An 11,963-nucleotide genomic window follows, 5' to 3' on the forward strand; every position below is an offset into this window, starting at 1 on the left:
TCAGAAAAGAGAGATCAGATAACCGCCGGAACTACTTCACCAAAATTTAAAAACAACGTATAAAAAAATGGAGATGCGGGGGATCGAACCCCGTGCCTCTCGCATGCAAAGCGAGCGCTCTACCATTTGAGCTACATTCCCTGCGGCTTTGCTTAATAGTATAATTCTTAGCAAATATGGTAGTACTTGATGTTGCTTTAACTTCCAGCAGTGGATTGAACCATAACTATAACAATAAAATATATTTGTACACTTCAATTTCAGATTTAAACTCTGGAGTTTTTCTTTTGCTAACAAAGGGAAATTCTGGACGATTTTATTCTTTATAAATATATGAAAAACGATTTATTTATATTAGTATAAAATCATATTTTTTATATGATTAATATTTTAATAATTTAACCGTTAAATTTATCAATATAATTATATTTATCATACATGTAAATTTTTAAATCAATTTAAAATCTTTTATCATGCCAACTTATGTTTGAAAATTTGTCAATATTTATAGAGTTTGAATAAATATATTAAACTTATCAAATAAATTTATGTTTGAGCAAATATATTAAATTATAAAATAGTTTAGTTTCAACCTTCAAAATTTAATCATTTTCAATCTCTAAATTCAATAAATTTTCTATTATATAAATATTAGAGTAAATTATGTTTATGGTCACCTTAAAATAGAATTTATCTTATTTTGATTTTTTTTCTTAATTTAGTCACTTTAATTAAAAAAAATCACGTGCTGTTAAAATTTTCGTTTTTCCACTAACAGCACTATCAACCACAGTCTCCTCAACAGCAAATTCCTCTCCATTCTCGTTTCATCGACAACCCAAACTTATCCTTTAACTGCCACATCACTGCCGCTTCAACGCCAGTACCAATGTTGATCCGAGCACATTGACGATAAATTTCTCGTTAATAAATTGTTTGGTGAACAAAGGACATGTTATTACCGATAGACTTGCGGAAACAACTTCTATCATCAAGTTCCATCCACAGAGCACTTTCGAATTCCATTCAAGCTTGGAATAACACTTTTATACAATTTCGTTAATAATTTAGTTACTTTCGAATTTAGTTACTAAATTGTAATTCATTTTTAATTTAATAAGCAAAACGAGATTTAGTTACTAATTATAAAATTTTATACAAGCGAAAATAAGTAGCAAGATTGCAGTAAGAAAATAACAAGAACACTGTCATTAAATTTGTAACTGTTTTGAACCTCTACAAATAATAGGTTGCCAAAACAAAGTCGGACTAAAATTGGTTCAATTGGAGATGCGGGGGATCGAACCCCGTGCCTCTCGCATGCAAAGCGAGCGCTCTACCATTTGAGCTACATCCCCTGCTGTTTAATGCTGTTAAGTTAAATTTATAAATAATATTAAATCATTTCGGTTCAAGGCCAGTCTCCGTAAAGTAGTTGGGACGGTTGACAAAATATCATTCCCTGGGCTGCCTTGAAAGTATTTAAAAAGTTGTTTTTATCAAAATTAAAATATTATTTACAAAGAATCAGAAAATTAAATTTATTAAAAAAACTATTACTAAACTCAATTTCAACGGATTACACAAGCTATATTATTCCCATGTTTTTTTCAATAAATTTATCCTAAATTAATAATACCTAATGTTACTTATTATATCAAATTTCAAATTTTAAAAAATATAAAAACTTAAAATGATTCAACTGGATGATTATACACGGCAAACATAACAGGAAGATCCAGGTATCTTCCTTGGGGGTGTTGATATTATTGCAGAAGGTAGAAAAAAGGATATTGAGGGGCAAGTTATTGCTAGTAGAATAATGCAATAGTGTGATATCTTAGTTTTCTCATAAAAAGAATTTTTAATTGGAGAAAATAGATTATATGTATGATAGTAATTGAATTTAATCAACTGAATTTAATTATTATTGTTTGGATCAGGATTGAAATCGAACAATTCGAAAAGCATAGAGTTTAAAATTGATCGATTCGAAAAATATAAAAATTAAAATCGATTAAATAAGAGTATTAAGAACTAAATGTATAATTTTTATAAAGTATAAAAGCTAATAACAAAATTCAACTATTACTAAATTCGATTAGAATGGATAGCACAAGCTGTAATGAAATCAGCACATAAAGAATGGTATTCCCTTTCTTTTTGATAAATTCATCCAATGCTAGTAACACATGATGTTGCTTTAGGTATCACTTCTAGCCGTAGCTTGAACCATAACTGTAGCAATAACATTTTTGTGGATAATTCTTTAATTTACACCAATTGTAGATTTAATTTTTGAATAATTTTATTTTTTATAATTTTTTATTGAAAAGATCCACTTTTATTTATATATGCTTTTATAATTTTTTGTGTGATTAATATTTTGATAATCTAACCAATATAATTGTCATTATGGTGCATATAAATTTCTAATCCACCCAATTCAACTTTGGAATTTTTTTATTTAGTTAGAAATGATTTTTAATTATAATTATAACAATATTAATTTAATTTTTTAAATATATTTCAGGGTAAATTACGTAAATATTCACCCAAATACAAAAAAAAATTATTTTAGGCACTCACAATAAAAGGTTTAAAATTTAAGCACCAACTTTACATAGTTCGCTCCTATTAACTCCTATTAAAATCACAAAAGGTAAACAGACGTGACAATTAAAAAATCGGTATAATAATAAATTTAGCTATCAAATTTTACATATTATATCAATTTAATCATAATTTTTAAAAAATTAACCCTTAAAATTTATAAATATTTTCAATTTTATCTTAACTCCCAAAAAAATTAACTCCATCCATGTGTCCATCGTTAATTTTCAATTATCGTGGATTTTAGCATTTGACTCAATAGTTGATGTGCATATCTCTATTATTCAAAGAATAGAGTTCGATTTTTTATTTATTTATTTTTAGCATTAGTTTGCAGTTGTTCTAAAATAATCATGGATATCCATCACAAAAGAAGATCCAATGGAAAATGCAAAGATCGTGTATATAAATTACCATTTTATATAAAATGCTAAAACCATGATAATATATATTTATGTTTTGACTTGTATAGAACAATAATTAAATTTTTTGTCAAACACTTGTTTGACATAAATTCAACCCATTTACCCTCACCCCAATATTGTATATAAACAAAATTTATTTCTTTGTATGTCTGACACCACATTATCCTCCAAATAAATGATAAAATCTTTAAAAGGAAGTCCCAAATCCAAGGACTGAAACTCTTTCTTAACGTTCACCACATAGAACTGAAATGAATGAATGAATAAAACCGAGTCTGTGGATTAATGAAGCACATTGCAAGGACAAAATAAACTTATCACTCTCAGAAACACCCAGAGCCAAGATGGTGAAGATGCAGAATGCCACTACCTATTTAACAAGTTTGAAGTATAAAACAGCGGCAATAGTGATGATAAGAACTGCAATAATGATGCCAATGATCCACTTGTTCCGGTTCATCCTCCTTGACATGGCTGTCAAAATTCTCTTGCTCTTGCCAATGTTGTCATCCACTCCATGAAGCTGCAATCGTAACAAAAACCCCAACTTTTAAATAGATATCCAAACTGGTTTACAGTCGAAAATTATAGCTTAATGTGAGATATTTTAGGATTATTGTATAAGCATTTTGACATAACCTGCTCATGCAATAGTCAGCAGAAAAGAGGGAGGAAGAAGCAAAAGAATAATATGCTTGAAGGCTACGAGATGAGAATACTAACATCATAATAATCAAACAAAATAGCTACTATTCCACAGTCGACAAATAGGGCTTGAATGAAGTTATATAACTCAAATACGAGAAAACCAAAGTTGAAAAAAGCATACTACTTATGGTAGAGAATTGGAGGTCAAATGCAATAAACAGAGGATAAAACCTCAGTGAATAAAAGAGATACCGCGTTATTGGCATGCAAGAGAGCCTGTCGCTGCGAATGCAAATCCTGAAGAATGGAAACACCAAGCTCTTCTGTTTCGAGCATGGTTCTTCTACTATCCCTAATTCTGTCACTGCTCTGATTCAACCGCTCTGTAGTCATCATTAGTCTTGATCTTTGATTAGTTGATGCCTATTACATATTCATCTATAAGTAATCAAAAGTTAAATGTAAGGAAAGCAAATGGTAACAACTGATCGAACCACGGCATGTTAAAAGGAAGTTAGAAGAACCAAAACCGTACCGTGAGTGCATCAGCCATTCCAGACTCTAACAACTGATCTCGAGCATCTGGATTTATATTGCCAGATGCAATTCTTTTAACTTCGCTTTTCAGATTGTTAAGGTCCGATTTATATTCCCTTAACTTAGCAAGAAGCATAGTCTTGACATTTGGCTGCAAACTTCTTGCCTCAATGTCCATTTTCCGAATCTGATAACCAAAAAAGCAACAAGTTAAATAGTCAAGGGAAAGGAAAAACCACATAGGAGAATCAAAACATGAAATGACCAGTTACCAGATCTTCTGCATTCTCCAATCCAACTCTTATATCAGAAACTTTTTGTTTTTTCTGCTCTGAAAATAAGAAAACAATCAATTACTTGAAACAAGAACAATTGGCTAACTATAAAGGAGGATGCTTGAAAAACTTTGAAAACATTTCTCATCAACACCTCCAATGACTTAAAAATCAAACCTACTGCATTACTTGATAAAAGGAAACACAAATTGTTAAGATTCAAGCCTTAATTGTGTCTCTAGCAAACTCTTCACCATCACATTCCTTCACTAACTCAATGATTCAAGCAGTGGATGCAATGGTAACCACAGACAAACAAGCTTTTCCCAGAATGCAGCAAATCAAAATCCTTTTGCCCTCCTTAAATGGGGTATTCATATCAGCTTGATGCCATTATCTACAGGCCAAAAACTTTCGAATAGTGCTGAATTTGATTCTAACTTTTTCTATCTCTTCTTTTTTCTTTATTGTCATCTTTTAAGATTCATATATCTCAATCATCCTATGTTACTCCAACCCTTTAATTTTCTTGAAGTGCCCATGTCCGACACTCATGTCAGATGCATATTAAGACATGAGTATGGGAACGTGACACTCCAAATACATAGAAAAAAACTTCAAAAAAAATTTAACATACCCATGTCAGATATATATCCGCGTCCAATACTCACATCTGAGTCCAAGTAACAAAATAATCATCCATCTACCTGACTGTTACGTATAACTTTCCTCTTCTGTTTCTACTTGCAAGTAATAATACACCGATTTAAAGATCCCAAGTAAAGAACAAAAGCAAACCCATTGCACATGATAAAGCAATGCAAGTTAATTCCAAAACTAGAATTCAGTCATAGTAGTTTAACATTAAATCACTGCAAACCAATTCCATTCATAACATATATTCTACTTTATACATCAGAATTAGTTTATAAATTCCATGTTTATCGCTTAAAATTCAGGCATTTCAAATTCATCCCTTAGATATATTTAACTTAAAGTTCCCACCTCAAGTAGCAAAACTTTAGCGAATTCCAAAAAACTAATAAAAATCAAATACTGTAAGCTGCAAAAAAGCACCATGAAAATCATGAGTATTAATCAACTTAGATAAAAGTCTAAAAACCAAAGGAGATAAAGAAGATCTGATCTCCTTTTCTTCATCTTCACACCTCCAAATTAAGCATTTTATTTTATTTTATTTTTAATAAAACCCTAATTGATACTCAGCATAAATAAAAACAAAAAAGCACAAATTAACCTGAGAATACTTTATTCCGCTAAATTAGAAGGAAATAAGAATCTATTATGCCATCAAGTATACGCAATCAGGAGCACGGAAATGAAGAAATTAACATAAAAGAAAAGACTCGCTCAAATGAAAATTTTGGATTATAACCTCCACCAAGTGCAGCCGCCGCCGTACACTTCTTGGAAAGATTCGCCGATAGCTCGCAATATTGCCGTTCATATCCTTCGAAAACTTCACTCATCTTTTAGCTTCTTTATTATCTAACAATGGTTCTATTCAAGATCAATTAAAATCAGGAAATTAAATTTTAAAATCATGTCGAAATTCGAAAATTTTCAAAAATTATAAAAATGATGAAATTGGAGAGAATGCGAGAGAACCTGAGATGGCAATCGTCGTGGCTCGCGGGCTTCGAATATTATTTCCTTCACCTTTTAATAATAAAAAGTAGACCAACGACAGCGTTTCAGCTTTTTACTATTGTTATCGTTTTCGTTCCTGTGGATGTTTTTTTTTTGGGTGGGGTGGGGGAGGGGGGAGGCGGGAGGCGGGAGGAAGTGATGATAAAAGAGAAATAAGGTTAGTTTTTTGTTTTTTTAAGTTTTAATTATATAAATTATTATAATTTTGTAATATTTTATATAATTATATAATTAATAAGATATTATTCAATTACCCAAATTATCACAAATCTCGTAAACAAATCCACTTGCACAAAATAATGTTGTTTCTTTTTTCTTCATAGAACTCATTTGATTGAGGGGAACTTTAATGTGGACAAAAATATTCAAATATCAAAATGAAAAGAGTTATTAAATTCAGGGACTAACTATAGAATTTTCCGCTGATAAAGGCAGCCTCCTTGTAGTAGTAGATATCACTCAAATTAGCCAGTTAATTCATGCCACTTATTATGGTGTAACTCATTTCAGTGACAGTGAGTGAGGGAAGAGCTTGATATAACGAATATTTAGAAATATTTTTGTATAGTAATGTAAAAATGTTATATGTAAATACAAGGACTCCGTAGAGGATGCCTGTAGAATATAATAGATACCAGTTAGAGATGTTTGGAGTGTTTTCAAAATAAATTTTAAGATTATTATGTATCTATTAATACATAGAAAATTATGAATAAAGATACTAATATTACATTTTTTGGTACAGATATCAATATTTCTTTTAATACTAACATTACTATTATGGATTGTATACTAAATAATTTTACAAGAGTCCCAATAAAACCCCTTAACCAAACCTACACTTAATTCCAGCTAAAGGGCCCGGAGGTGTTGAAGGAATGCAGCACAAACATCCAAGAACAGAAACTGCGGCCCCTCAAGCCTCTGAACATCCACCACATACTTCTCCTCTTCAGTTTTGTAAAGCTGCCCATCATCAATCATACATTTTAAGCCAAAAACACCTGATTTTCTCAAACAAACAAAGAAATACATTACCTGCAATTGGAACTTGACAACATTTGGGGACTTGGTAACACCACTGTTTTCGATGACGGCGGATTCATCATCCCCAAAGTAGTGATTGTTGTTAAGACCAGGAATAAAGCTGGGAAGCCACCTACACTTCATGTTATAATGCCCTATATTCTTCCATCGGACGTTGATTGCTTGCAGAGCTTTGAGAACTTCAATCATGATTTGGAAAGGCTGGCCTTCTAACTGTATAAACAAATAACCCTGCAATGTCAATTACATGCCTACATACTTAAAGCTGGACTTACTTGTCCAAACTTCTTAACTAGTAAATAAAACTGTCAACCACATTTAGAATTGTACTTCATTTTGTGAAAACTGCTATCAGTAGGAAAACCAATTGGAAATCGCAAACCCAACCTGAAGTCCGAGTGCCCATTTTCTCTCAGGGCTTCTTAAATCCATTGCTTGATTATCAGTATATCCTGGAAGGCTGTGTCCAACACATGGGGCTGCAGCTTCAATTGGATTGGGGGGATTGAAGCTAGTAGTTTCCTAAATATGGATTAAAAAAACGTATAAGAATTCCGACTCTATATGGAAGTCTCCAAAGGTCAGAAGAAATGACAACTAGACTAACAAAAATGGTTTTCCACTGGCGGACTATATTAAATCATGAATCCAAACTCTTATTTTTTTTTTCATGACACAGGTAGGTTTGCGTTATGCTTAGCGATAAAATGGACAAAAAGGTATGTTACACCTCTATGCCTCATAGATGCGACATCATCCAAAACAACTATTATATCAGATTCAATTTTATTGATCTTTTCAATTTTCTAAGTCTACCAACCTTGAAAATGATCACATCCAAACCATATTATAATTGGAGTGTAAGTTAGACCTTACGAAAGAGCTAATTATGGGATGAAAGACCAACTACAAATCATCATCTATAAAATACTCCCTCTTCTAAGAGAAGAGGAACAAATAAAACAATAGCATTCACACTTTGCTCAAATATGTACTCAACATTCTCAAACCATCAATTTTATTAACTCTTTGCACCATTTATAGTGTGAATCATGCTTGTTACATTGTCTTTTCGCATTTTATTCGGTGTGAACTGCCACTTGTATATCATTCTATATTTGTTTGTAACTTAAGTGTTATAAGAAGGTATAAATGGATGCACCATAGTTTCTTGAAACTCAGCTCCAAGATAGCCGCTGGGGACTCCGAAACGGTTGTCCAATAGTAAGTAGTAAGCAACAGTTCCCTGGAAGATAACGCAATAAGAAACTACTCAAACCCATCAAGGAAGGAAAAAAAAAGGAGGTTAAGTCCAAACCTCATTTTGAACTCTGTTCCGAAGGGACTCGACTAATTGGTTCTTTTCAAACCCCATCCTAACCACTTCCTGAAGGATCTCCTCATCAACCTGAAATTTATGTTTCAATCAGGAGGTTTCATGTTACATAACAAGTACAGTATTAAAATATCTAATATAGCAGTACAGTAGAGAAAAAAAAGAACCTTTTTTGCTTGTTGCGTTGTATCTGGCCGGGGAACAGCTAAATATATGGGAAGATGCGCTTGAAACCAGGGGTGCTGGCGGATCTCAGGAATGGTCAGTCTCTTCATTGGATCAACTACAATAATCCGTGAGATCAAGTCTCTAGCACCAGCAGATAAATGCCTTGGAAGAGTGTAGCATCCGGCCTGAAGGAACAACACCCCCCCCCCCCAAAAAAAAAAAAAAAGAGAAGCAAATTTCAACTCGGTAGTCAGTACTTTCAGGATTTAAGCGGGTAGGTAAGAAACATCATCAAAACGTGAAAATCCAATTTGGAAACCATAGACAGGATAGAGAGAAGCAACAAACAGAAGATCAAATGAGCATAAATATGCAAATCAAGACCTATTTGTCTTGATATTACTTGCCTTTATTTTCTTATATAGGTTATGAAAGCTTTCGTCCTCAAAAGGAAGTGTGCCACACAGAAGGGCATACAATATAACTCCACAACTCCATGCATCCACTTCAGGCCCAGCGTATAGTTTACCGGAAACAATCTATAGCAAATGAAGATCCACATACATTACAAAATTCCATCATAACGTGAAAAAAGGTTTGATATTAAATAAACAATAAAAATGTATGAAATCAACCATTAATTTTTAATTCACAAACTCCTACCTCGGGGGCAGCATAGTTTGGGCTGCCACAACTTGTTTTAAGGAAATGACCATCTCTCATTATGTTGCTAAACCCAAAATCAGCAATCTTCACATTAAAATTGGAATCCAGAAGCAAATTTTCAGGCTTAAGGTCTCGATGAACCACCATATATCTGTGGCAGTACTCCACCCCAGAAATTATCTGCTCCCAAACCAAGATTTCATGCCTATAGTTTCCAAGGAAAAAAGAACATAAAGTAGACTAATGATCAATAAAACATATAGATATATCCAACAAGACCTGCTGAAAAAGTTTGCGAGCCTCATCCTCCTTAAGCCTTCTTTTCTGTACAATGTAATCAAAGAGGTCCCCAGATTCCGCATATTCTGAAACTATAAATATTTTTGTTGTGGTCTCGATGACCTTATACAGTCGTATGATGTGAGGGTGCATAAATAATCTCGATATTTTAATCTCTCTTCTAACTGCACCAAATATTATGCTTCTCTCAGTCGATACTGTGACTACCTTACGCAAGAATCCATCCATGTGCCCCCCCCCCTAAACTCATGCCAAACACTGGTCGACAAAGCTACCAAAACTTCTCTTTTATTTATTGAGATAATGGCAAGATTTACCCTGTACTTTAACAAAATTGTCAATTTGGTACTTATAATTTCAATTTGTCCAATTTGGTACCTATACTTTATCTTTGTTAATCATTCTGGTACCTGACCCTAACAACAACATAATGGAAAGTTTTGGTGTTTATTTTGAAAAAATAAGTCGTATAAGAAGAGACTTTTGGGTTATCTGTAGGAGGTCCCTGATCGCCGGCCCGACAACTGACTATGGTGACAAAGGGCAACTAGGGTATTAACAAAAAAAGGTAGAAGAGAAGTAGTTTTTGTTTAATTAAAGGTTAAAATGAAAAGGTAAGTAATTAATTTTTTTTTTGTTTTTAATGTATTTTAGTTATGAAATAAAAAAAAAAGGAATTCATATCAGAAGGAAATTAACTTTTTTAGTACACGTCACAATGTCATTGAATTTGATTAAAATGTTTTTATTTTATTTATGTTTTATTTAATTTTTAGCTTAAAAAAGAAAATGATGTAAAAGAAAAAGGGAAAATTTAATGCAAGTCCTCCTTCCATTCTATTCAGCTTTTCCTTTGGCCCACCATGTCATTTGTGGCACCTTTGAAATGACCCACGTGGTAATATGTGTAAAAATTTAATATAATTAAAATAGAATATTAAAGTATAAGTACTAAATCAAACAATTTAAAAGTATAGATATCACATTAACAATTTTATTGAAGTATAGGAATAAATTTTGTTATTATCTTATAGCAAGAAAAAAACGATATTTGTGTTGCATTTGAAAACTTAGATTTCTGTAATTTGGATACTTTTCATATGATTAATTTTTGGATTAACTTGAAATCGTAGATTTAAAATTCATGGTTTTAAAGCTTTCAAATATTATATCTTACCTAATTTATAAATATAATTTATGCAATTCCATTCTCAAAATTTACATAGAAAATTGTATTTGCAAATTTATGTTTCGAAAATAACAGTAAATCAAACTTTAAAAAATATAATAAAAAAAATCTTCAGAAATTTATAAATAACGTGATCAATCTAATTAACAAATAGTAAACACAAAAGTGACGAAAATATATTCATTCAAAAAAAAAAAACATACCTGTTTCCTCCATTCCCATATTCTTAATTTTTGTGAGTTTAAGAATCTTAATAGCAACTTTATGGCCAGTCAATACATGTTCAGCTATTTTCACTTTTCCAAACGTGCCGATTCCGATCCTTTTTCCGAGCTTGTAAGTAGGTGATAATACACTTTCCACTCCACTTCTTACTGATCCATCCATTTTTCTCTTCCTTAAATTCGAAACCAAGAAAAAAAAATTCAAAATCAATCGAATCAAAGCAGTTAAAAAATCATGGAATGTAAGTGTAAAAATCACATGATCGGATCAAAACTGCCTCCGCTTCGGCTTTCTTTGTTAATGGAGAATTCGATCGGAGAAGACCAAACAAGCGAAGCTATGACCTTTTTTTTTTTTTTCGAATGTTGTATTCATCGAGGGAAAACTTTTTATATACAAGAAGCGAAAAGAAATGAAGATCTCAATTATTTTATTTAAAAAAGGGTCAAGTAAATAATTAGGATAAATAAATATATTACGGTTAAACAATATATTCTTTTATTTTATTTTTTGAAATTACTATGTCAAAGGGAGAAAAATATTTAAATGATGTGACACATTCACGCACAATCTGTCCATTGTAGTTTGTCTTGATTGAAATAATATAAAATCAATATGACATGTTCATAGTCCAAACGCCATATATTTAATATATATATTCTATTTATACATAAATTTTCAATAATTAATTCTAATTTATAATTACACAACTTATAATGAAAATAAATATAAAAATATCCAAATAAAACAAATTTAACTTTTTTACCAGAGAACAGCTGGATCATCGCAGTTTTAACTTTCTTGGCCTGTTTTATTATTCAAAAACATTAAAATATTAAATAACTATTTTTTACATTTAAATT

General features: G+C 31.5%; 2 protein-coding genes and 2 non-coding genes across 9 annotated transcripts; all 4 read right to left on the reverse strand.

Annotated features, from left to right (window-relative positions):
- Positions 1 to 68: 68 nt before the first annotated feature.
- Positions 69 to 141, reverse strand: TRNAA-UGC (transfer RNA alanine (anticodon UGC)). Its single transcript has one exon. It is a non-coding gene; the product is annotated as a tRNA-Ala (tRNA).
- Positions 142 to 1,285: 1,144 nt separating this feature from the next.
- Positions 1,286 to 1,358, reverse strand: TRNAA-UGC (transfer RNA alanine (anticodon UGC)). Its single transcript has one exon. It is a non-coding gene; the product is annotated as a tRNA-Ala (tRNA).
- Positions 1,359 to 3,298: 1,940 nt separating this feature from the next.
- LOC107922787 (vesicle transport v-SNARE 13) lies at positions 3,299 to 6,329 on the reverse strand. 5 transcript variants are annotated; one of them, XM_016852957.2, is made up of 6 exons: positions 6,128 to 6,329; positions 5,895 to 6,019; positions 4,496 to 4,554; positions 4,222 to 4,410; positions 3,939 to 4,109; positions 3,299 to 3,561 (listed from the first exon to the last, which is right to left on the reverse strand). In XM_016852957.2, exons 2-6 carry the CDS (start codon positions 5,986 to 5,988, stop codon positions 3,409 to 3,411), a joined length of 666 nt encoding a protein of 221 aa, XP_016708446.1. In that variant the 5' UTR covers positions 5,989 to 6,019; positions 6,128 to 6,329; the 3' UTR covers positions 3,299 to 3,408. The 5 variants fall into 5 exon arrangements, with proteins under 5 accessions (XP_016708446.1, XP_040936780.1, XP_016708445.1 ...); XM_041080846.1 differs by having other exon boundaries at positions 4,496 to 4,549; positions 5,895 to 6,007; positions 6,128 to 6,323; XM_016852956.2 differs by having other exon boundaries at positions 5,895 to 6,007; positions 6,128 to 6,323.
- Positions 6,330 to 6,834: 505 nt separating this feature from the next.
- LOC107924760 (SNF1-related protein kinase catalytic subunit alpha KIN10) lies at positions 6,835 to 11,527 on the reverse strand. 2 transcript variants are annotated; one of them, XM_041080848.1, is made up of 11 exons: positions 11,359 to 11,527; positions 11,079 to 11,272; positions 9,666 to 9,850; positions 9,384 to 9,566; positions 9,128 to 9,259; positions 8,720 to 8,905; positions 8,535 to 8,624; positions 8,379 to 8,462; positions 7,604 to 7,738; positions 7,208 to 7,429; positions 6,835 to 7,135 (listed from the first exon to the last, which is right to left on the reverse strand). In XM_041080848.1, coding segments are annotated over exons 1-11 (1,527 nt in total). In that variant the 5' UTR covers positions 11,361 to 11,527; the 3' UTR covers positions 6,835 to 7,021. The 2 variants fall into 2 exon arrangements, with proteins under 2 accessions (XP_040936782.1, XP_040936783.1); XM_041080849.1 differs by lacking the exon at positions 11,359 to 11,527 and having other exon boundaries at positions 11,079 to 11,338.
- Between the last annotated feature and the right edge of the window lie 436 nt (positions 11,528 to 11,963).

The sequence above is a fragment of the Gossypium hirsutum genome, chromosome A11, assembly GCF_007990345.1.
Source record: "Gossypium hirsutum isolate 1008001.06 chromosome A11, Gossypium_hirsutum_v2.1, whole genome shotgun sequence".
Lineage (NCBI taxonomy): Eukaryota > Viridiplantae > Streptophyta > Magnoliopsida > Malvales > Malvaceae > Gossypium > Gossypium hirsutum.